Source organism: Sceloporus occidentalis, unplaced genomic scaffold (assembly GCF_023333645.1).
Source record: "Sceloporus occidentalis isolate IW3139 unplaced genomic scaffold, rSceOcc1.0.p SCAF_1, whole genome shotgun sequence".
Taxonomy (NCBI): Eukaryota; Metazoa; Chordata; class Lepidosauria; order Squamata; family Phrynosomatidae; genus Sceloporus; species Sceloporus occidentalis.
Genome location: NW_028316981.1, coordinates 18,259,876 through 18,284,302, shown reverse-complemented (window position 1 = coordinate 18,284,302; position 24,427 = coordinate 18,259,876). Strand labels below are relative to the sequence as shown.

Below are 24,427 nucleotides of genomic sequence, written 5' to 3'. Positions count from 1 at the left end.
ATATATAGAGAGAGAGAGAGAGAGAGAGAGAGAGAGAGATCTTGTAGCACCTTTGAGACTAACTGAAAGAAAGGAATTAGTAGCATGAGTGAGTCTACAGTACTTCCTCAGATGCATATATATATATATATATATATATATATCATATATTGCTCTCTCTGCTGTCTGGATATGTACATTTTGAATATATATATTCAAAATGTACATATCCAGACAGCAGAGAGAGCAATTTCAATCCCATCCCAAACTGTGCTCTTTAAAAGGATTTTTTGGGATGGACCTCAGCTCCCAGAATCCCAGACTACTTGGCAATATGGCTGAGGCTTCTGGGACCTAAAGTCCAAAATCTCTTAAAGGGCACAGTTTGGGAACCACTGCTTTACAGTATGTTAAATTTTAAAAAAAGACTGTTTCACATTTTCCCTTCCTGGAATAATGATGATAACAATAATAATCACCAATATTTTCCCTTCCCAGAATCATCATCATCATCATCATCAAGAATAACCACAAACAACCACAATTTTACAATAAGCCACTTTGGGTTCCAATTCTGGATCCTTATTATTATTATTAGTCCCGATATTGATGTTGATGATCTAGCCCTTCCCTTCCTAACTGTTCCCAAGAGTTGGAAATCTGAATGGGAGCTGCAGCTGAAAAAAAGATCCTTGTTCTCACCTTTCTTTTTCCTTTGGCTCTCAATGGGGATCCGCCCTGACCCTTTCCAGCTTTCCTATGATCTCTCCAAACCTCTCCAGACTCGCAGGGAAAAAGAGGGATCCTCTCCAGTCCAATCCTCCGCCCTTTTCTAGCGATCCAAAAGTTTCAGTTTCGATTTCCTGGGAAATGAATGACTTTGAGGTTCCTTTCTTGAATTCTGCACCTTCTTGGTGCAGGCATGTACCCCGAGATGCCAGGAGAGGGAGCCAGAGAGAAAGCGAAGAGATGGGCTTCTTTGGAACAAAACAAAGCAAGAAAGTCAGGGTTGGTGGACACTGGACACTGCAGAAAGAATCCAGTTTGGGACTGCTTTAACTGCTAGGGAATTCTGGGAACTGTTGTTTTTGGGAGACATTTAGCCTTCTCTGTTAGAGAGCTCTGGGGCCACAATAAACTATAATTCCTTTTTAGGGTGTCTCTGGCTTTTCTAATCATTCTTAATACATTTGCCCCTCCATTTATGTAGACTTCAGATCCATGACCCTCACTTACTCATGAGGAGCAAATGGAGGGGATTAAAATGGGGTGCACACTCACAACCACTCACAGGCACTCACCCCCATTCAAGCCTATGGGACTTGAATATCTGCGAGTTTACGTTTTTTGTTTTGGGGGGGCGGGGGTCCAGAACAGATCCCCTGCGAAAACGGAGGGCTGACTGTAATTATATAATTTCTATTCACTTGACTAATAGAATTATAGCTTGTTGAAAGCTGCTTTAAAAATAGTGTCAAAAAGCAGGCTATCCCCAGTAAGGTTTGTGAAAAGGATTCCTTTGTCACTTTGCTAGTTCTTAATCTGCCCCATAAATCCTCTGGATGAGATGAGTAACAAAACCCTTTACAAAACACATCACTTTCCACAGATTGCACAGTATCTCAGGTCCATTCCTTCATGGCATTGCTATAGCACAAACACCAGGATCTTAAGCAGGAAAGAACTTGAACCTCTTTTTTTACTCTTTGCAGGGTGAGTCTTTGCAAGATTACTTCATTCAATCGCATATTACAACATTAAAATCTCAAAGCAATTTGTGGAAAAACTGTACATGATGGAGCAAAGCTGAGGCCATTTTTGGATTTAGAACGCCAAATTCCTATAAAACCAACATATATTTAAAAAAAGGATGATGATGCTCAGTTCTCCATGCCTATGATTTGCCTCTGATCTCAGAAAATACCTTTTACATCAGATAACATTAATAAAACACTTTTTCCACATGATGCTACTTTTGAAATATCTCCCTCAATATAGAATCTCAAAAGTACATTTTTTAAACATTTGTTATCAAAAAGAGGCTCCCAACAAAAAGAAGGTAGGACAAGACTAGGAACCTAGACCTTCCTGGATAATTTTATCTCCTGCATCACTTGATATTACCTGTATTTCCTGAGTTCTACAGATGATAACAGTGTGATCCAGTAGGGATCAATCTCAGAGAATAGTGTCCTGTTTTCATCTCACCCAGTGGACAATTGCACCACATGCAGGGCTTTTTAAGTTCCACTTTCCTGTTGCTGTAATGATTTCAAGGCATGTCTGAAATCTGATGAAGAGTGTGCTTGAGAAAAAAGCAATTCCAGGCAGTTTGCAACTATGGGCACTTCTCCAGATGAGTCCTTTACAGCTCCTCTGCCTCCTGAGCCAACATTTCTAGGGAAATGAAACTTAAGTATTCAAATGGAGCATTCAAAGGGAGGCGAGCAATATCTCAGCAATTTATATTTGCAAACACTAGGATGAGGCCAGTTTCCAGCTGGTAAACACCTAGCAAGAGTGAACACCATAATAAAAAAGGCAAGGTTGTGAATAAAGATATATCTATGTTACACAAAAACAGATTGAGTCTCCCTTATACAAAATGCCTGGGACCAGCAGTGTTTTGGATTTTGGATTTTTATTTTATTATTATTATTATTATTATTTCAGTGGGGGGGGGTGGAATACTTCTGTTTGCATATATGTACGGTACATAAGAGATATCTTGGACCCGGGACTAGGCCTAAGTACAGAATTCATTTATGCTTCATATACAGCATGGACTAGTGTGGTGTAGCAGTTTCAGTATTGGATTATGACTTTGAATCCCTGCTCAGCCACAGAAACCCACTGGTGACCTGTGGCAAGTCACACTCTCTCAGCCTCAGAGGATGGCAATGGGAAACCCACTGCAAACAAGCCTGTGATAGGTTTGCCTTAGAGTTGCCATAAGTCAGACATGATTTGAAGGTATGCAATGACAACAACATATACGCTTTATACACACAGGCTGAAGGTACTTTTATATAATATTTTTTAATAATTTTGTGCATGAAATGAAGTTTGTGTGCATTGAAACTTCAGAAAGAAAAGGTGTCACCAGCTCGACCACCCATGAAAAAAATGTTGGTTTTTGGAGTATTTTAGAAATTTAGATAAGGGACTCAGCTTTTATAGACTCCTCTAGCTGTCCTGGCTCCTTCTTATGCAGTCCTGGGATTTGTAGTTTGCTCAGGTACAACATTGTATTGTCTGCTGTAGGTTAGGGTAGTGCAGTAAAGCTCTCTAGAGAATTCTAAGGTGTACGCCAAACTATAAATCCCATGATTCTATAGGCCTGGACCATGGCAGTTACAGTGATATCAATGTGCAATATGGATGCACCCTAAGGCTGCACAAAGGCTTTTGAAAACCTTTCTGGGGATAAGCTACACTGAATATACTTGGCACAGATTAAATAAATGCACACATCTTGAGGCTACCAGTGATGGTACTGGCAACAAAGATGCTTTCACAACTGTTTAGCTTTGGTTTCTTTCTTTTAATGCATACAGTCCTAATATTGAAGTTGTTATGGTAACTGGAGGAAGAGTATAGCAGGGGGTTTTCTGGGATCTTCCATTATAGCATAGCCTCCAACATTTCACAGATGAACACTGAGAAACTGGCCAAGCAATGTCAGTGTGTGATCAAGATGGCAAACGTTGTTAATGCAGAAGAACACATAAGGTAGGAGAGGTGGCAGCATTTTGATTTTGCCTGAGCCTACTGGGAAGGGCAAGATTCTTTCCCCTCCTCTCCTTTCCTCCCTACTGAGTTCATAATGGCATGCAAACCACTTTTTCACTTTGAACTCAGTTTATAGCAATTGAAGTAAGCGAAGTGATAGGAGGAAAGTGGGAGGGATTATTTTTCAAAAATAATCAATTTTTTGCATGCCCTCCATTTTTAAAAAATGGGTCCTACATTTGATCATTTTGTCCTACATTTGTCCTACATTTGTCCCTGTTTGGAAGTCCTGACTTATGGCAACCCTATATATGGCTTAAGTCCAGACTATTTGAGAGACTGTATCTCCTCATATGAACCTGTAGAGCCCTATGGTCTTCAGGAGAAGGCTTTCTCTTACTCCTGCCACCATCACAGGCTCACTTGGTGAGGACACCAGAGAAGGCATTCTTGGTGGCTGCTCCCAACCTCTGGAACTTCCTTCCACAGTAGGCCAGGCTGGCCTCCTCCCTGCTTGTTTTTCAGTGGCAAGTAAAAACTTTTATTTAGGGAGGCTTTTAAAAATCACAACATTGTGGCTTTTATATGGGGTATGTGTTTCAGATTATGTTTTTAAACTTTTGTATGTTTTTAATCTTAATTTTATACTGTTTTCCAGGGAAGGTTTGGCGTTCCTGTACCTTGGATCAAACATTTATCAAACCGGTTACTGCAACCAAGAAATAAGGAGAAGACTAGGAATGGGGAGGGCAGCTGTGAAAGAACTAGATAAGATCCTTAAGAGTAAACACATACAACTGAGCACTAAAGTCAGAATTGTCCAAGGCATAGTATTTTCCATCACCATGTATGGATGTGAGAGCTGGACAGTGAAAAAAAGTGGATAGGGGGGAAAAAACAGTTCTTTTGAAATGCTGTGCTAGGGAAGAGTGCCGAGGATACTGAGGATACAGTAAAAAAAAACCAAATGGTTCCTAGAACAGATCAAACCAAACTGGCACCATTTCAGAGGGGAAATCGAAACTTAAGTCAGCTTAGCTGGAGGGAGGGAGGCAGGCAGGGAAACATGACACTGGGCTGGAGCAGTGCTGCTCAGAGTTGCTGTTTCCATGGCCAGAGATTTTACTGCTCCATACTAGATTATGATGGAGCAGCTTCCCCCTCATAGCAGAAGAATAAGAGGCAAAGGGAAAACTCCCTTGTGGTGTTATATGGGCATATGGGAGGAAGACCTATCTACGTAGATAAGCAGAAAGAAAATTGAGTATGGGTGCCACCTTTTCCACTGGCTCACTTTTAGCATTGCCAGAGTGATAAGGCATACTGGGAGAAAACGGTAAACCAGTATGCAATAGAAAATACAGTTGGCCCTCCTTATCCATGGATTTTTTCATCCATGGAATCAAGCATCCACAGCTTGAAAATGTTCAAAAAAAGTATACATTTGAAATAGCAAGCCTTGATTTTGCCATTTTATACAAGGGACACTGTTTTACTGTCTGTTGTATTTAATGGGACTTGAGCATCCATGGATTTTGTTATCCACGGGGGATCCTGGAACCAAACCCCAGTGGATACCAAGAGCCTACAGTATGCCAATGTAATATGAATGTGGAAACATATGCAAGTCTCTGCCTGCCCTTTGTTCGCAGGATATAGCAAGTGATCCTGGTAGGGAGCCCTGATGGCGCAGTGGTTAAATGCCAGTCCTGTTCCAGCCAGGCATCTTTCTGTAGGTTGGTAAAATGAGTCCCCAGCTTGTTGGGAGCAATTAGATTATACATTGTAAACCACTTAGGGGGCGTACCCACTTAGTGTTTAAAGCGACTTAAAATGCAGCGAGTCATAAATGCAGCAATTTAAAATGCAGCGATTTTAAATTCGATTTTTTTCCAGTCGTTCCCATTTGTGTCGTTGTCTGTAAATATTCCGTGTTAAAGTGCCCCTCTATCATTCCCATTTAATTTACATCGATTTATGTTAACCCGGATTAGACTTTCAATTCGTTCCCACTGGCTGTCAATCAATGTGACATCATCATGTCGTCATTCCCATTTCTTCACCGTTCCCATTTCTTGTCCGTTTTTACCCTCCCTCCTAATTTGGCGGGTTTTTTTTTCAAATTAGCCAATGAGATGCACTTATGCACATATCCGCCTACTTTGTTATGCTCAAATATTCGCTTAGAAGACAATGTTTGTAAGCACATATACGCTTATAAATATATATTTTTAAATAAATTTGGGGCTAATTACCTGCCTCACGAGGAAGGAAGGCTCCGGAGGAAGAGTGATAGAAAAAAAGATGGTGATGGCGAAGGAGAAAACGAACAAAGAAAAGGTTACACCACAAACCGACCCCTCAGCTGTTGCGCCTCCCTTCGCCGGGATCCCAAATCAGACACCAATTCATTCCCATTGTATTACAGCAAATCGTATCCCGGTTTTGAAAATAACCCACGTTATAACCTACTATTTTTTTAACCCGATTTAAACACGTATAAATTGATTTATACAGTATAAATCAAATCTGAATCAAATCACTGTGGGAACGATTCCGGGGTAATGCAGGTCTAATTCGGGCTTAGGTGGGAACGATAAGAACTTATGTCAAATCATGACGCGAGTTTTAGACTGGTGGGAACGCCCCCTTAGAGAGTGCTTAAGAGCACTGATAAGCAGTATAGAAATGTACTTGCTATTGCTAATGCTATTGCTAATGTCTGCTTGATAGAGAAGCAGAGAATGGAATGCCGCAAGGAGGATGCTAGAGAGTAGAGACAAAACTACAAGGTCTAATGGTAACAAATTAAAAAGTGGGGTGTGAGTGTATAGAGGCACCTGGCACAACTTGGAGGCTACACAAGTTCACATGGAGTTACTGATCTCTGGGTACCTTATTCATGCCACAAGCCCTAAAATACACCTCTCTGTCAAAATATACCCTCCTCGCTTTTTCAGTTGCCAGGAAACAAAACGTCATTATAGGATGGTAGTACATGACCTGTTTAGTATGCATGCTCTAGAAGTTGTGACCTGCTAATTAGTGACATTATACTTATGTAGAGATAGGATGCTTTGTGATTAACATATTGAAAACTATATATGCATGAACGTCTTTTTCTTTCCTTGGTGTCAGTCTTTTGGATCATGAGACTGTTGACCTATTTAGTGTAGCAAATAAAACTACAACTTCTCCTTCCTCCTGTATGGACATTGACTTTAATCGCATAGGGGAACTAAATCATTATTATGGGAATTACAGTGAGAACTAGGTACGGCACCTATCCCTTGAACAGATGGACAGAAGAGGAAGTTTCTCCCTCTTGGTGTTGCTCTTCCCATAACCATGGAATAAGGAACACCCGCTGATTTTTCTTCATCTTTCCTACCATTAAAGATGTACAAGAGCTCTCCAGTTTTTAGATCTGGCAACCTTAGCCATTTTAGTATTGGCTCTGGTGTTCCTCTTGAGTGATTTCCATTCATCCTTTTTTTCATCCTCTCAATTCCCAGTTATACTTAAACCTTTGCCTAGTAGCGTGTGTGGTGGTGGTGGTGGGGTGTGTGGGTCTGTGTTGGATATTACATGAAGCGGGTGTCAGGGATGATGGGAGTTGTAGCTCTTCACCTCTGGCTCGAACTCACCACCTTGTTACGCACCGGCACTGACCAGTTTTGGCCAGTGGTTAAAGCTTTGCTCTAAAGCAGCAGAGTTATAGAGAATAGGCTGAAGACCCTGACAAACTCTCCAAGCCTTCTCACTCTTGCTTCCACAGAAGTCTTTCACTTCTTCAGGATCCAGCTGGCTCTTGTATCTTCACCCAAGACACCAGACAACTCAGTAGTCTTATATAAAAGTTCTACTTTATTCTACTATGTACAGCTCCAAAACTATCCAACACAACTCCTCACTACTATCCACTACTACCCACAAAATACATTAGGATTCATAGCCATTATTATAGTCCTTGGATAATACCACCCACTCTTGTCAGTTTCCACCCAGTGGGCGTGTACATCCACTCTCATTGGTTCTCTTGTTTCTACCCAGAATTAATGATTTCATCATCTCAGCCTTGACCACTTAACAATTCTCAGGTGTGTTCAATTATCCACTTTGCATTTCTGTCCTTGGCATTTAGGACTTTTTAATTCCATTACCTTCTACACCTGTGTGGCTCTTAATTGCTTCTGCTGAGTCACCCTGACTCTCACATACATGTTTTATTTCATTCACTGTATATCCCATGTTGCTTTTTCCTTAACAGCGGGATGTTGCATTATTGTGAGTTGGACTTCTGGTGCATCTAAACCATGGAGGGGAGGAAGGGGGTGCCCTTTCTAGTCCTGCTAAGCTTGTCATGTGTCCTTTGTTTTAAGAGATGTCTCTTGCTTGAGGGTTGGGAAACCTGCCCTTTATAGGGCTGGCAATGTCCCTTATTATTAGGGATGTCCCCTGTTTGAAGTTGGAAAGCTTTTCCTTTCACATACAGAGGATATAAAAGGCCAACGAATGCTATATTTTGGGGTGTAAGCTATTCACAAAGAAATGTGTGTATCATGGAACTTATGAATGCAGACAATATGTTAACGTTGCAGAGAAACCTATGACTAAGTTAACTGAAACTGCAATACTTTATTTTGTATTTATACGGAGCACAAATAGCTACTTCCTGATGGTCAACCCTGCATGCCATGAGTTTGAGTTGTTTTTGAAAATCTGGCAACACTGTGTGATCACCACAAAGGAGGACAAGGCACCACAAAATGGAGAACATTCAAGAAAAGTGAAGGAGACTACAATATGAAAGCTAAACACACTAATATAAATATACATGCATTTCACACGGTTCATTCACAGCTATTATTATGTAGCCTGTATTTCATTATGTGCTCAATTGTATTTTTCTGATGAACTTATCTTTGTTAAAATCCTTTATTGGCTTACAGTATACTTGTAGAACTCTGAGCAAGACAAATGCTTAAAATTATACAAATTATACACACTAGCCTCCAAAACTGGACACATTTGCTGTCCTTTTCCTCTCCAAGAAACAAATGTGCCCCAGGCTTTGTCTGCTGCTCTTCCTAGGAAAAAAGTAGTTTTAGAAGAGTCCATGCTATTTCCCTATTTGCAACAAGGACAAGGTGCCAAGCAGATTCATTCCTTGAAGGGGAACAGCAAATGTGGTGTTAATCAATGGGCTTTCTAGTCATGCTCAAAATGGAGGACATTTTGGAATTCCTCCTGGACAGAAGGTTGAAATGTAAGACATGTCCTGGAAAAAGAGGACTTTTGGTCACCCTGTGGTAACACTAGGCCCTCCCCAGATACTATGAAGAATGGAACTTTGGCCCTTCTGCATGCAAACTGCAAAGCACCAGTTTCTTCCACTGAAGTATATAGAGCAGTTTTCTGGGAGGGAGGAGAGGGATAAAGAAGTTTCATAACCAAGAGAAGGCTACTGTCTTGAAAACGTGTTATTTCTTCTAACTGTTCATTCTTATGCACGTTTGCCCAGAAGTAAAACTGAATTCAGCAGTTGGGACTTATTATCAGGTGAGCAACTATAGATGATTGTAGCCTAATTTCTGATCCCTAGGGTCAAAAAAGATTGAGAAAGAGAGAGATCACGCTTGAAAAGAAGGATGTTGGATGCAGGTTTTTTTTTTTAAAAAAAAAAATTATTGAATGTGCTTTTCTTTTATGAGACCACCACAGATAATATCCATGTCTGTTGCATCATGGGAGTGGCATCATATACAGGACATGTAGCATCCTTTGAAAAAATCATATCACAGTTCAGTTTATGGACAAAAATGTGATCTCTGGTTTGTTCTAAATTTAAGTCAATATCCAGAGGACAGATGAGGTTCCCTGCCAAGTGAATTTTCAGGAAAAATAATGGTTAATTGATCATTTATTTCACAAGAGCTATGAAATAAAAGTAGATCATAGTCCAAAACACACTGAAGAAATAATCCAGTTTGAAACCAATTTAACTCATGCTAAGGAATCCTGGGAATTGTAGTTTATTGTGGCACCAGAGCTCTCTGACAGGGAAGGCTAAATGTCTCACAAAACTCTATAGTGCCCAGAATTCCCTAGCATTGAGCCAGGGCAGTTAAAGTCATCTCAAACTTATTCCTGCAGTGTGTTTTGGAACTATGAATCTGTGTGCTTCCTCCTAATTTTGACACAGCATGCCCAGAAAATTACTGTGTAAGTTTTATTTCTTAAAAATGTTTTAGGTTTTTTTCCCCTAGAGGTCAGGAAGCATAAAAACTGTAAAGTATTCACTTGGGGAAGTACCCGTAATTACAAACTGATTGGTAATGCTTTTCTGAGATACGCTCTTCATAAATATTCAGACACACCCTGAAGTTACCACATCATCAGGTATATGAAAGTGAATAAAACCCTGAAAATTGTATAATTGTCCACCGGGTGACATGAAAATAGATCACAATCCTCTGAGGCTCATCTCTACTTGATTAGGCTTCATCTAAAGAACTAAAGAAATACAGGTAATATCAAGTGGCACAGGAGGCATAAATATCCAGGAAAGTTCTTGTCACATCCGTTCAACAAGAAAAGGTTCCTAGTCTGTGTTCCTGCTTTCTTTTTGGTGGGATCCTCTTCTGAAAGAAAGAAAGAAAGAAAGAAAGAAAGAAAGAAAGAAAGATCTAATGTTAAAATGTACTTTTGAGATTATACATTGAGGGAGGTATTTGAAAAGTAGCAACATATGGGGAAAGTGTATTTAATGCTATCTAATGTGTAGTGTATTTTCTGAGATCAGATACTGAAGTAAACAATTCAAAGAGAGTGTGAGTTAAACATGGTACTAGTCCTCATGGAAGCACTTTTCTTCTCTAGAATTGCAATCTGAATAATAGGAAACAGTAAGAATTTGTATTTGTCCTTGTGTGTGTGTATGTGTGAACTGATAGTACACCCTGCATAGTTTAGGGCTCCATATTTTCATACTGGGAACCAGACATGTTCTTAAAAGTTCACGAAGATCTTTTTTTGGCGGGGGAATGCTATGGCCCGGTACAGATGGGTGGGAAGTGGTGTGAGGGCGCCGATTCTAGGGTTCAGGAGTGCGCAGCAACTGCATGCTCCCGAACCCTAGTCCATACGGATGCCACCATCATGGTGGCCTCCTGTCCATATGGAGGTCACCATGTTGATGCCACTGCCATACAGCGACCAGACATCGCTGGCAGGAAGTGGCGTCATAGGGCTTCGTTGCATCCCTTATGACGGCACAAAAAAGGAGCTGCCTAGAGCGGCTCCTTTTTGAGGGCACGTTGATGCTGCAGCACAGACACGGGGCAAAAACAGGCAACACGGAGACGCCCATCTGTACTGCCCTTATGATACTCTTTACCTTCACTTTAACCAGTCTTTGCAGTGTTGCTTATTCTTATACCATTTTCTGTTTCCATAGAACAAGGTCCCCAGACAAGATGGGGACCCGGCCAGAAGTGCTTAGTGTGGAGAACATTGCAAAAGTGCGCAATCGTCTGGAATCTTTGGGAGCTCTTTCTCCTGCCTTGGAAACCTGCCTAGATCATGCCCTTCTGAAATTTAGCCGCGAAGAGACCTTTTTACAGGAGAATGCCCAGCTGGTAATACGTTGTGAAGAGACACAGCTTGACTTCCTTTCAGGCAATGGAGAGAGCACCATTGAGATTTCCTTTGCACAGGACAGGCCTTGTTATCAAGTTCTTCTCCCTGTATTTAGTGAAGCAGTACAGAGGTCCCCTGGTGGCCAGTTGCTGTTGAGTCTGGAAAACCTACAGAAGATTGAAAGGGAGATTGTCTCCTGGAAGGAAATGACTAAAGGCCTAAAGGCATGCCTGGGATATGCAGTGAAATGTTTCTCCGAAGAGCCGATGTGTGTCCAAAAAAATTGCCAGATGAAAATTGAGAGAGATGGAAGAAAACTGATTTTAATTTCTGGTGCTGGAGAGAACTACATCCACATCTATCAAACTACCAGCAGAGGGAAGATCCAGTATGATATCCAGATCGCTTCCATCTGGGATAATATTGTAAGGGCTTTCACCCCTACTGTTGGGTAGCCAAACTTTGCCAATACACAGATTATCAGGACCATGGACCAGAAACATTGTAGCTGCCAGTAAGCATTAGTGGTTCATCAAGAAAGAAATAGAAATGATCCATCAGATTCAGAATGGCATTATCGCTACAGGTGAACACATTTTAAAGATTTTTAACAGGGGATCACAAAGATGTTTCTCAGCCTGAGACAAAGGGCCCTAAGCACATTGGCATTCTCCCATGGCTCTAACCCCCATGTTTCCTCATCTAGCACCAATTCAGTTTACATGAGAAAAAAAATCCAGTTCCCATAGTGCCAGTGGAATAAAATAAAGTCTAAGCTGAAATGCCATGGAGGATGGTGGGGAGTCAGTGGAATAAAGTTGAATTAATGGGGATGAGATATAAATTGAATAGCCTTGCCTTCTGTGGAATTTCATTAAATGCACCACTTACAAATCTAAATTTACATATTAAAAATTACTTGGCTGTGCTAATTGTATGTACATTGGTGTCCTATGTCTCTGTGCTCTGAATCTTTTAAATGGCAAGCAACACCCACACTGTATTTAACTGGCTAACAACACAATCCTTGACATGTTTACTTAGATGTAAGTCATACTGTGTTGCCTTAATATCTAGTGGAATTGGCTATCTCTCCGCTGCCACCGATTATGTGACAATAATGTCCACTATCCCTCCAATTCCTCCCTGCAGGACTCAAACTCGGGACTCTCTTAAGTGTCTCCTGCACTATAACTCTCCTTAGATGCTAGCCCCCTGGGTTTCAAATTTCCCCTCAGCATGGCACCAACTATTCTTTGACAGCCACACGTCCACCATCTAATGTGTCCCAGACCTAAAAGACTTTTCCCAATGTTGGTAGTAGTGTTTTTAATGTCTTTCTGACACCACTTCAGACAATGCTTGTTGAAACAAAGTAATGAATTTATTTACAAGTCAGACTGCATTATCTCTTTTAGTGGACAGTGTTCACAATGGATAGAGTGTATAAATACTTTATTAGTTACACAGTTTAACAGTTTCTTTAGTTTGTTTTTGTAATTGTTTCTCTATACCTTTATATGTTTCCTTTCAGACTAAATTCTCACAGAACCTTGATTAAACTTTTCTATCTTATAACCTTCCACTAGTCACTAAACACTATGTCTCCCGCAGGACACTACAACAAATGACACTCCTCATCCCTTTCTTGGGTACCTAAAACCTTTTCTAACTGCCCCTCACAGCAGCCTAACCTAGCCTCAACAACTCTTCACCCCGCAGGGTACAATAAACATCAACCACTTTCAAACCTGCTCCTCTCTCTTATGTACTCATATACTTACTCCTGGGAGCAGCCACCACCTTTTCCTGGCTTTACTCCCAATGGCTATTGCCAAGGTTCTGATCTGTATTGTCTCCACAATTGCCTTTTGCAGTCTTCGGGCCCATCCCCTTTCCTCATGCTCACCTGGTGCTTTGAGTATCCATTATATGGGATCTTTTCTTCCAGCAGACTATATAAAGAACTTGATGTTCTTAATTGTTACATATTATTTGCCATGACCACATGAATCATAGAAGAGACCACAAGGACCATCCAGTCCAACCCCTGCAATGCAGGAATTCACAATCAAAGCATCCCCGACAGAAGGCCATCCAGCCTCTGTTTAAAGACCTCCAAGGAGGGAGACTCCACCACACTCTGAGGGAGTTTGTTCCACTGTCGAACAGCCCTTACTGTCAGGAAGTTCCTCCTAATGTTGAGGTGGACCCTCTTTTCCTGTAGCTTCCATCCATTGTTTTGGGTCTTATTTTTTGGAGCAGCAGAAAACAAACTTGCTCCCTCCTCAATATGACATCCCTTCTGCTATTTAAACAATGCTTTCTCTTCAGAACTGCTTTATGGTAGGTACACTGGGCTACCCCTTTCTTTGAGATTTTGCCCTTGTGGTTCGCAGGATGTTGAAACTATGTTGCATATTTTACTAGCTTGTTTGTTATCATCGGAGTTGCTAAACATTTATCTCTCCTTTATTAAGCCTTCTATCTGGCTGATCAAATTTGTTTTAAGTTAAAGTTCTAGTCGAGGATAAATATTCTAATGTAACCTTCATGTTCCCAAGCTATTGTCTTTACAAATGAAGATTAGAGAGAAGGAAACCTTTATAAATTTCTGGAGTATCCTAAAAAGTTTTTATCGAGTGCATCAGTTTTATTGTGATTGTGGAATATTAAATTGTATCCTACTCAACATTTTACATTTTTATTGATTTGTACTGGCAGAACTATGGACTGTAATAATAAATATTACATTCTACTTAACATCTTATATTGAGCTGAATTACAGACAGTGGCTTGGTAAAATTTCTTCAAAAGAGTAATGGTCCTACAAATTAATAAATCAAACAACTTGATACTATTTATGTATTAATTATTTATTACATCAATATACAGCCATCTCTTCAGTGACTCCATGAGAGTAAATTCTGAAGCAAATATAACAACTTGCTTTTATACTGTATTACTTTCATAGCTAGGGAGCATTGGGGGTAAGAGCAACAAAAAGATTAGACAGTGAATCTCAGTTGCTGCAACTTCCATGTTTACAGACAGTGAACACTGAGGCTGAAAGAAAGTGACTTCCTAAAGGTCATATAACTGAGTGTGTGACAGAATAAAGCTATTCTACTATACAATATTGTATTCCCCTCCCATAAAAAGAAATAAAGCACTGAGAGGAAGTTTTTTAAAATATCCTGTGGAATTAGCACAGGAGAAAAACAGAACAGCAATAATATTGTACAAAAATCCCAGTTCCTCAGCCTCCATTCGACTTCAAAATACTTGGTGTGAAAAAGCCCCAACAATAGAGTGAGATCCTGACTTTTAAACAGCATGACATGATTTCTTCTTGTCTACACATACAGAAATATTTGTTAAACCCTTTCCTCGGATCATGGAAAAATTTAAAATATCAACCGTCATAAAAGAATTATGACAAAAAAACTCAAAACTACAAATAGGGCTTACTTACTTTTTAAAGCAGTAAAGAAAAGAACATTTAAAGGCCCTATTTTCTGGCAGTAATTGTAATGCAACTTGCTTACTTTTTGTCTTCCCTTCCCCACTTGTTTTTTTAGAACTTTTGAATTAAAAAAGAAAAAGAAAAAAGACATTAAAAACTGTCTTGAAAGCCATATCTCTTCTATTAAATTGCATTAGAATGGTTAAAAACAAAATGATGAAGGGTATTTTTGGTGGCCTTAAGAGATGCTGGTGAACTTTTTTAAAATAAAGGTCAACTACGTACTTGTGCAGCAGACAGCAAGATGGAAACTCTTTTCAGCGGCCTAACTGTCTAGTCTAGCAAGTTCTTGAATTATGTGATTCCCTGACCCCTGGGCCTAACAAAATCATCTGGGTAATGCTCAGTTTAAAAGTATAATTGAAGCAGACCCCCCCAAAAAAACCTAGGAGGGTTTCTGGACATGGGGGGGGGGGGAACAGTGCAGGTATGCAGCCTATATCTCCTGCCTCCCAACTCTGTGCTTTTTACCCACTAACCACTAACTTGTAAGGCTTTCTTATGAGCCAAGGTGGGTTTTCCTATTGTCATGCATATCTATGACCCAAAGGGCAGCCTCACGCCAATATTCTGCCCTCACTAAGATAGGAGCAGAGTTCTCCCTGACCAAATAAGGCATTTTTAAAAGTATGGATAGCACTTCCATTAACAGCATCAGAAAAGGTGATTGACCTTTTTTCATAGTTTAGGGATACACAAATGTCCTGAGAATAACAATGATTAAGGCTTACAAATTTTCTAGATACCCAAAACTGCTCTGGAGATATTTCAGGAGAATTAAAAGCACAGTACACACTGTCTGCATCACTCAGTGGATTATTAGTTGTTGACAACTTCCCCACAGCCCAGATCTCAGTTTGATTCTTCCCTCCAACTACTCCTACAGTCCAGAAGCTTCTGTTTCTCACATTTACCTCCCAGGAATGGCACCCTGAGCTTATTCTCTCAGTCCCTGTAACAGTGGCCCAACAATAATGCAAATTAGTATCGCTAGTATTATGGGCATAGTTGACATAACGGTGGGAAGTATTATTTTTTAAGCCACGTTGAGTAAGATATGTTGATGATAGGACTAATTTGGGAGCTGACATCCGCTGAGCTACCATTTCTGCAAGAGAGAAGACAAAAACAGAGTGTTATAGGAAACATTAGGAGAAGGTTTTGATAGGGTGTGAAGCTGCCACAACCTCATAACAATGTTATATAATCCCATGCAGACCTCAAGGCCAACGTTTTAGCTTTCATTGTTTTAGCATTCAGTGTTTTAACACTCAATGTTTTGTATTTTAACATATTATATTTTATTTTATAACTGTTTTAATTCTTGAATTTTTTTTTTACTATATTGTCTTTAAATTGTATTGTTTTATACTTCTTGTTAGCTGCCTTGTGTCCCTGTGTTGGGAAAAAGACAGGATATAAGAAAATGAAATAAATAAATAAATAAATAATAGTATGTTTCAGGAGGGAAAAATCAGCTGAAATATATAGTACAGTATATATTCAATTATAAGTCAAGAAATTTATGCCCCCAAATTGCCCCTAAACTTTGGATAGACTTATAGAAGGGTCAACACAGCAGTAATGCTTAGAAAGGACCTACAGCCAGCAAACCTGACACCCCAATCTCCATTTCATTCTTCCCACCTCCAGTCCGTTTGCAAGCCTTTGCTTCCTATGGGGAAACTTCCCCATTGTAAAGCACTTCCCTGGTCCCTCTGCAAGCTTTTGCATCATATGGGAAAACCTCCCCATTGAAAAGCACTTCCTTAGTCCCTTTGCAAGCCTTTGTATCCTATGGGGAAAACTCCCCATTGAAAAGCACTTCCCTGGTCCATTCGCAAACCTTTGCATCCTATGGGGAAAACTCCCCATTGAAAAGCACTTCTCTGGTCCATTTGCAAGCCTTTGCATCCTATGGGGAAAACTCTCCATTGAAAAGCACTTGCCTAGTGCATTTGCAAGCCTTTGTTTTCCCAGTCCATTTGCAAGCCTTTGCTTCCTATGAGGAAAACTCGTCATTGAAAAGCACTTGCCTGGTCTGTTTTGCAAGCCTTTGTTTCCTGTGGAAACAACTCTTCATTTAAATCCACTTCCTTCCTAGAGGTCCAGAAAAGAAGATGGAGGGAAGAAAATGGTATTTCCCCCTTTCCATCCTTCCTTATAGCCTCCTAAGTTTTACCCTTGACTTATCACAGGTCATATCAAAATCCAGGATTTTGACCCTGAAACCTTCCCTCGACTTATACATGAGGTTGACTTATATATGAGTATATACAGTATGTTTTTCCCAATACAACTTAGTACAATATTCAAGTCATTCTACAGGGAACAATTATAGGTAGAGTAGCATTTTGTTAGCTATGTTTCTCCTTGCTCGAGACACAAAAGAAAAGGAAAGCTCATAGAGAAGAAGGAAATGGCAAAACTGAGTGGTTGGACTGAAAGGCATGGAGAAAAGTGAGAGAATGAGAATGAGACATTAAACAGGTCAAAAGAGGATTGGCTGAGTGGGTCAGAGAAGTGTTTAATGCCTCTTTACAACAAGGCAGGGTCCCAACATGTCTGAAGGAGGCTGTGCATGTTTCAGCTTCTCAACTCCAGGGGTTCCTAGATGAGGCGGATTAGCTTGATCCATTTCAGTCTGGTTTTAGATCTGGTTATGTGACAGAGACAGCTTTGGTCACCTTGGGGTGTGTGTTTGTGTAATACACACACACACACACACCATTCAAGGTGGAGTACAAGATAATTTAAAATACATAAAATAATTTTAACAGTGTGAAAACACTGGTAATATATATAAACATGGCACATTAAAATCATCCAACATAAATTAAAATGTTAAAATTCATAGTGTAAAATCAACTGGGTAAGGCCTGCTGGAAGAGATGGGTGTTTAATACACTTTTAAATTCATATAGTATTATTTGGCTGTCAAGTCTCCCAGCAGGACATTTCACAGAAATGGCTTTTGATACTATCGATCATGATACGCTTTTGAATTTACTCTTTGGGATAGGGCATGGAGACAGTGTTGTACAGTGGTTCCATTCTTTCTTGGAGGGGTGCTCTAAGAGGATTGTGCTAGAGGAGTTCCTGCTCAAGTGGGGTCCCTCAGGGTTCAGTCTTGTCCCCAGTATTTTTTAACATCTGTATGAAACTTCTGAGAAAGGCTGTCCAGTTTTGGAGTCCGGTATCACTACTATGCTGATGATACCCAGTTGTATCACTCCTTTCCATTTAATTCCAAGGAAACTGTTTCAGTGCCAAACCGGGGTTTGTCAGCTGTAATGGACTGGATGAGGGCAAACTAACTAAAGTTTAATCCAGACAAGACAGAGGTGTTCCTGGCAAGTTAAAAGACATTTCTGGGAATATTGATTCAGCTTGTGTTAGATGAGTTTACACCCCCTCCCCGAAAACACAGTTTGAAGGTACTCCTGGATTCAGCTCTGAACCTGAAGGCCTAGGTATCAGCAGTGACCAGGACTGCTTTTGCCCAGTTAAAGCTAGTTCATCAACTGAAATCAATTCCTGGACAAATCTGATCTAGCCACAATGGTACATGCCTTAGTTACATCCTGATTTGGATTACTGTAATGTGCTTTATATGGGGCTGCATTTCAAAAGTGCTCAGAAGCTTCAGTTGGCCCAAAATAGTTACAGCATCTAGAGATCTTCTTTAATGTTCAGGCTAAAATCCAGATTCACTGCCCTACAGACATTTGCTCTGACAGCTGCCACTGGGGTTGGGATCTTGAAAACTGTGTTTAGCATCTCTGCATGGCAGCTTTGAAGAGCAGAGAAAAGACATTGCAGACAGGGGCTGTTTATTTTCTTATTTTAAAGATTTCTAATTAGGCCACGTTTCAGTCAAAGCTTCCAAGGCAGCTCCTACTAAACCCCTTTTCTCTCTTTCTGTTTCCCAAATCCAATTCACTATCTCCTCAAAAAATTTATTTTCTTCATGAGAGCCAATATATACAAATGCCTACACATCAGGGGTGCACAACTCACAGCCCTCTTGTGTTCTGCAGCAGTAGATGATGCAGCCTCTCCTTCTTATACTCAATCTGCTCAGAAACTGGGCTGCAGTCACTAGGAGGTGAAAAGTGGCAAAGACGGTTTTCACCACTAAGCAAGGAAACATCAGTTGTTACCTCCATCTGTCATTCAAGGTAAATGCACCTTAAATGTTGTTAATGTAAGCTAAGAGTAATTTAATGTTTAAATACCCCACTCTTAATATATTGTCATACACATTGCCATAAAAAAAGAACATTAAATACAGAGCCTGAAATTGCACAGCTGTCCATCTGTTCAGTTCCTGAAATCACTAGTTAAAATAGAGCCTGGAAAAGTTCCTTATGTGGACTGCAACTCCCAGAATTCCCCAGGTCTGAATTCAAGATCTGCAAGGCAGCATAACTACCATAGTAAAAGGCAATTTCTAGACACTAAAGAGGAAAATGTGTTTTCTAGAGAAAATGAGATCTGTTGCACTCTGAAGAAACAATATGGAGGGAGACAGACCAGTGGCTGGACTCAGAATAAGGTGTCCAAACCTCTTCATGAAGATCTGTATTAACAAACAGGATGGAGAGAATTTAGTAATAACAATATCTGGACTCTAGAGAAAGCAAAACTGACCAATTTACTTTATTTCCGTTTTCTAACTCTGTTTAGAGATGTCTGAGATTAAACTTGGAACCTCATGGAAGCCAGACACCTTATCATTCCCCTGAACTCCTTCCTACAGGGCTGCTGCTGAAAACAGCAACCCTCAATTCAGGATACTAGTTAAAGCTGTTAGGCTCTGCTCCTCTGCTTGTCTACTTACTTGCTTCCAAGATTAGGTAGAAAGGCAGGTAGACAGACTGTACATTCATTGGAGCAAGGGCCTCTTATCTCCTCATCTATAAAATATCACACATACTAATGGCACAGTATGGATATAAACATTATAGCCTGCCCATGTAGAAAAATATGTTTCTGGTCCCAGATGAAATCTTTATCAAAAATGCATTCATCCCTCTGTCAATGCAGGACTTTGTTCAAAAGAGCATGAAAAAAGAAGTTACAGATAAGATGAGCAGGTCAGCAAGAAAAAAAAGAGTTAGAAACAGGGAAAGGGAGGGATGAAAATATATAAACGTACACACACACACACACACACACACACATGCTGCTTCAGATTACATACTTGTGGGCACCGTTTGGGAGTCAGCAGGTCCGTAGCACTGCCCTTTTTTTGCCTGGATCGTGACAATATATTCCTCTGTAGGATTCAATCTTTTGAATTCAAAGGCATTCTCTGTGCCAGACAAACATATCAGTTCACCTGCCAGGCAGTTCTTCTTCACCTTGAGAATAAAGCCAGAATGATAGAATGAATTGACAGTACTAACAGAAAATTGCTAGTACGTGTAGCAATCAGTGCCTGGTTAAATCACTGTACCTTCATAAAATCATAGAATCCTAGAGTTGGAAGAGACCTCAAGGGCTATCCAGTCCAACCCCATTCTGCCATGGAGGAACACACAGTCAAAGCACTTCCAACACATGGCAATCCAGCCTCTGTTTAAAAACCTCCAAAGATGACAACGCCACTATTCTCCAAGGCAGCATGTTCCACTCTTGAACAGCTCTTACTGTCAAGAAGTAAAATCTCTTTTCCTGTAGTTTGAATCCTTTGCTCCATGTCTTAGGTCCAAAATACATTGCAGAAATAATCCATCCCTGGCTCAGTGCTAAGGAATCAGAGCTTTCTGATAGAGAAAGCTAAATGTCTTACAAAATAACAGTTCCTAGAATTCCCTAGCATTGAACCAGGGTAGTTAAAGCAGTCTCAAACTGGATTATTTCTGCAGTGTGTTTTGGAACTATGGCTCTGGAGCAGCGGAAAACAAGCTAGCTTCTTAATGACATGCCCTCAAATTTGTAAACAGTTTGCTTAAACCCTGGTGTTCCCAATCGTTGCATGTTGTTGCATGTTGGTGGCATGCAACAAAGGGTAACAGATCTTATGAGCCCAGAATAAATAGCCATAGAGGTGGGCTCATGTTTTGTCTGTGTGATTGCTCTGTGTGATAGGAGCAGATTTCAGTAGACAGTAATTTTCACACTCTCCCACATTGAGCGATTACTGCTTTCTCTTACTTATGATTCAAAGGGAGCAGAATTACACATTTTCACAGGAAACTAATTGTCCCATATCTGCTTATGTTAGAGGGTAGTATGGAACAGAGAGGCTAAAGAGTAAACCACAGATCAGGCAGTACTCAGAAAAACATCCAATTTTTTTCCTGGATGTGGCAAACTTAGAAGAGTTTTTAAAGCATATTTGAAGCTATTTTGCTTCAGGAATCATGGAAGTCATCTGCAACAGTTTTGTTTGCACAAAAAAAATATTTTGCAATAAAAAGTCCTTTTTTTATTTTTTGCATATATTTTTAAAAAACTTTGTGAATGGTTTCACAAAACCAAAAATAAAAATATGAGGCAAGGGAAACAATGGCCTTTTTGCTTTGGAGAGGAAAAAAATCTCATGGCAGCTGACAATATTTTTGAGAAAATTTGTGAATTTTCTTTGCATCATGCATCATAAGTATCATGCATTTCATAAATACTCACCAACTAAATATTTTTTAAAAAAATTGTTAATGCAGATATATTTTCTGTCTGTAGTAAAATTATCCCCAGTATCTCCCTCTTTTTTAAATACCACCAGTCCTCCACTCTACCTCAAACAAACTGTCCTTTCGAAAGGACATCTCCTTTATCTTGGGGTCTACACGGATCACATAGCCATCCACAGCAATTTTGGGGCGGCTCCACTCAAGGCGGAAAGATGTTTCATCTCGATTTGTCACTTGGGAAGAGATGGACAGAATCTCTATTTCAGCCAGGAAAGAGAGTGAAGAAAAGAGGGAATAAAAAAGCAAAGTAAGAATCTGATACTTCATACATGTATCTTCATAAAAACATTGCCAAAGAGATGCCCACACAAACTATCATGTCATCCTTTGCTTTCTGTGCCATCTCTGAACAAAGTTCTACAAAACAGACTTCAACTGGCCTTTTCTTGAAATACTAAAGTTTCCTGTGGATTTGTAACACTGGAGATTTTCACACAGGGAAAAGTGATGGGAGCACAGCGGGATACAACAAGATTTTCAGACGATGTTGCATGATGTCACAATAATAATGTCATTATCCTGCGAATAAAAAAGAATTTTAGTGCCACATTTCATTCACAGGAAAGTCCTGTGGTTAAAAAGTGATGTTAGAATTCCTCTTTATTCATGGGCTAATGACATAATTATCGCAACGTCATGCAACATCATAAAAGGTACTGGAGATGTCTGCAATTTTCAGTCAGGCAACTCTAAGTCCCCTAAACTCATGGAAATGTCCCTGGGAGCCTATAGGATTCCTGCTATACTGCCTGCCCAGGAAAATTCATCTGATAATCTCTCGCTTCCTCTCTAGTTTGTAGAAGATAAAAAAGTAGACATTTACCTTTGTTTTCTTGAAGTGTAAAGAGCACAGTGTCTAGGGAAGAAAAGAACCAGGAGAAACACATTAATATTGACACTTGTAGAGAATCCTAGTTGTGACAGACATAGCTGTAAACTCCCTTTACATCTCTGTAGGTCATTCTAAGTCTGTTGCAGACAGTAGCATGGAATACTTTTCCACAATACTCCCTCCACATATATTTGCAGACAATTTGTGATCTCCCAGAATACCAATTTAATTGGGGGAGGATGGGGGAGGGACCCAGGCAATGTCTGCAGCTGTGAGAGTACAAAGAGGATGTCATTCTCTAGATCACCTACAGATCTGGCAGGATGATGGAGTCTCTGTGCTTTTAGCTGCAAAAATACAGCTGGATGCTGCTTAGGCAACCTATTCTTTTGTCGTTGCAGAACTTCAAGTCGTTTCCAACTTATGGCAACCCTAAGGAGAACGTATCACAAGGTTTTCTTATTAAGTTTTGTTCAAAGAGGCTTTTACCTTTTGCATTCCTCTCAGGCTGAGAGGGTGTGACTTGCCCAAGGTCACACAGTGGTCCCCAGAGCTGTAGTCCAACTCTCAAATTACTACAATAATTAAAACAAATTCCATGCTAAAATCAAGTACTTTAAAAAGATTAAAATGCTTTAAAGACATTAAACAATGTAACACCCCCCCCAATACATGCCTTAATAACTTGCTGTTTTAAACACCTGTCTAAACAAGTATGTCTTAGTCTGCCAGCAGAAGGATAACAAAGAAGGGGCCATCCTGGCCTTCCTGAGCAGGGAGTACCAGAGTCTAGGGGCAGCCACAGAAAAGGCCCTCTTTCATATCCCCACCAACCATGCTTGTGATCATGGTGGGATGGAGAGAAGGCCTCCTCAAGGATTTCACTGCCAGGACCGGCTCATATAGGTCTGCCAAATAGCCTGGACCTGAACCATTCACTGAAGCTGAATGGAAGGAAGCATTTTTTTCATTCAGCTCATAATTAAACTGGAATTTGATACCACATGATGGAGGGATTGCTACCAGATACTCCCAGCATGTAAAAAACAAAGGAAAACAAACCTCATGGGGTACCAACATGAAAACTGTAAGCAAGTAAAATGGAGGCTGGTGAAAAAAATAGTAATCTTCAGGTAATCTGTAGAATGTTTTTGTTTACTTGTGCAAGATTTTCTAAAGCTTTATGGGCCAGATCTCCTAGGAGGTCTTGCAAGTTGCATCCAGCCTAAGGACATCATTTTCTAAAATTTCTCTTGGCAACACTCATTTTCAGCCTGGCAACCCTAAAAGCATGATGCAGTTAAGTCTGACTGCAGTAAGCCAACTTAGTAACATTTGCCCTAGTTTTATTGCACTTCTAAAAATTCATACATTAACTTTCAGTTACCTTTGATATTCTTCACAACGGTCTCCAAAGAAGAATGTATCTCAGAGAGGTAATCAATTTGTTTATTTATTTTAGGTGGAAAAGCTGTTGGATTGATGAATTTCTCTTTGTTACACCTACAAAGGAAGAACTGAAAATTTTCATTGGTCCTTTCTCAAGTGTCTTAAGAGGAAAAATGAAGGAGAGTGGGAGGGCTAGAAAAGGCACTTGATTTGATCAATTGAACAATGATGAAAATTAGTAACATATAGTTGGCCATCCATATCGACAAGGGATTGCTTGCAGGGCCCCATGCAGATGCCAAAATTTGTGTGTTTTCAAGTCCCATATAAATTATTATTGTAGTTGTGTGCCTTTAAGTCTTTTCTGATTTATGGTGACCCTAAGGCTTTCAGGGGGCTTTCTTGGCAAGATTTGTTCAGAGAGGGGTTGCCTTGTTGCAGATCACTCTGCTGGTTGCATTGGCAACTGTGGACACTGCAAAGCCAACAGTGGTAGCAAGGATCATGCCACCATGTTCCAGGCCTGCCCTCAGCAACACAACTCCTTTGGTGAGACCTGCAGCTGGTTGAATCCATAGATCCGGAAGCTGTAGAGGCAGTGGGCTGACTGCACAGCTTCTTCATATA

The 24,427-nt window shown here is 40.2% G+C and overlaps 2 protein-coding genes across 6 annotated transcripts in view; one reads left to right on the top strand and one right to left on the bottom strand.

Moving 5' to 3' along the window:
- Positions 1–24,427, bottom strand: part of LOC149321022 (zinc finger protein RFP-like) — a 50,580-nt gene that overhangs the window by 12,297 nt on the left and 13,856 nt on the right. For 2 of the 5 annotated variants that reach the window (XM_089514710.1, XM_089514718.1), the window contains exons 5-9: positions 23,799–23,914; positions 22,403–22,435; positions 21,625–21,776; positions 20,085–20,244; positions 682–842 (exon numbers count right to left, since the gene is read on the bottom strand). In XM_089514710.1, coding sequence (XP_089370836.1) covers positions 829–842; positions 20,085–20,244; positions 21,625–21,776; positions 22,403–22,435; positions 23,799–23,914 — 475 coding nt within the window. In that variant the 3' untranslated portion in view covers positions 682–828. Of the gene's footprint in view, positions 1–681; positions 843–14,207; positions 15,987–20,084; positions 20,245–21,624; positions 21,777–22,402; positions 22,436–23,798; positions 23,915–24,427 lie in introns of those variants that run through there. The other 3 variants (XM_089514691.1, XM_089514700.1, XM_089514679.1) reach the window with 2 other exon arrangements.
- Positions 10,354–14,142, top strand: LOC149321023 (uncharacterized). Its single transcript, XM_089514756.1, has 2 exons — positions 10,354–10,413; positions 11,171–14,142. The coding sequence occupies exon 2, from the start codon at positions 11,190–11,192 to the stop codon at positions 11,805–11,807; it is 618 nt and encodes a 205-aa protein (XP_089370882.1). The 5' UTR covers positions 10,354–10,413; positions 11,171–11,189; the 3' UTR covers positions 11,808–14,142.

Bases quoted from the DNA above. Each gene is read 5' to 3' on its own strand.
- LOC149321023 (XM_089514756.1), top strand. From the start codon at position 11,190: ATGGGGACCCGGCCAGAAGTGCTTAGTGTGGAGAACATTGCAAAAGTG.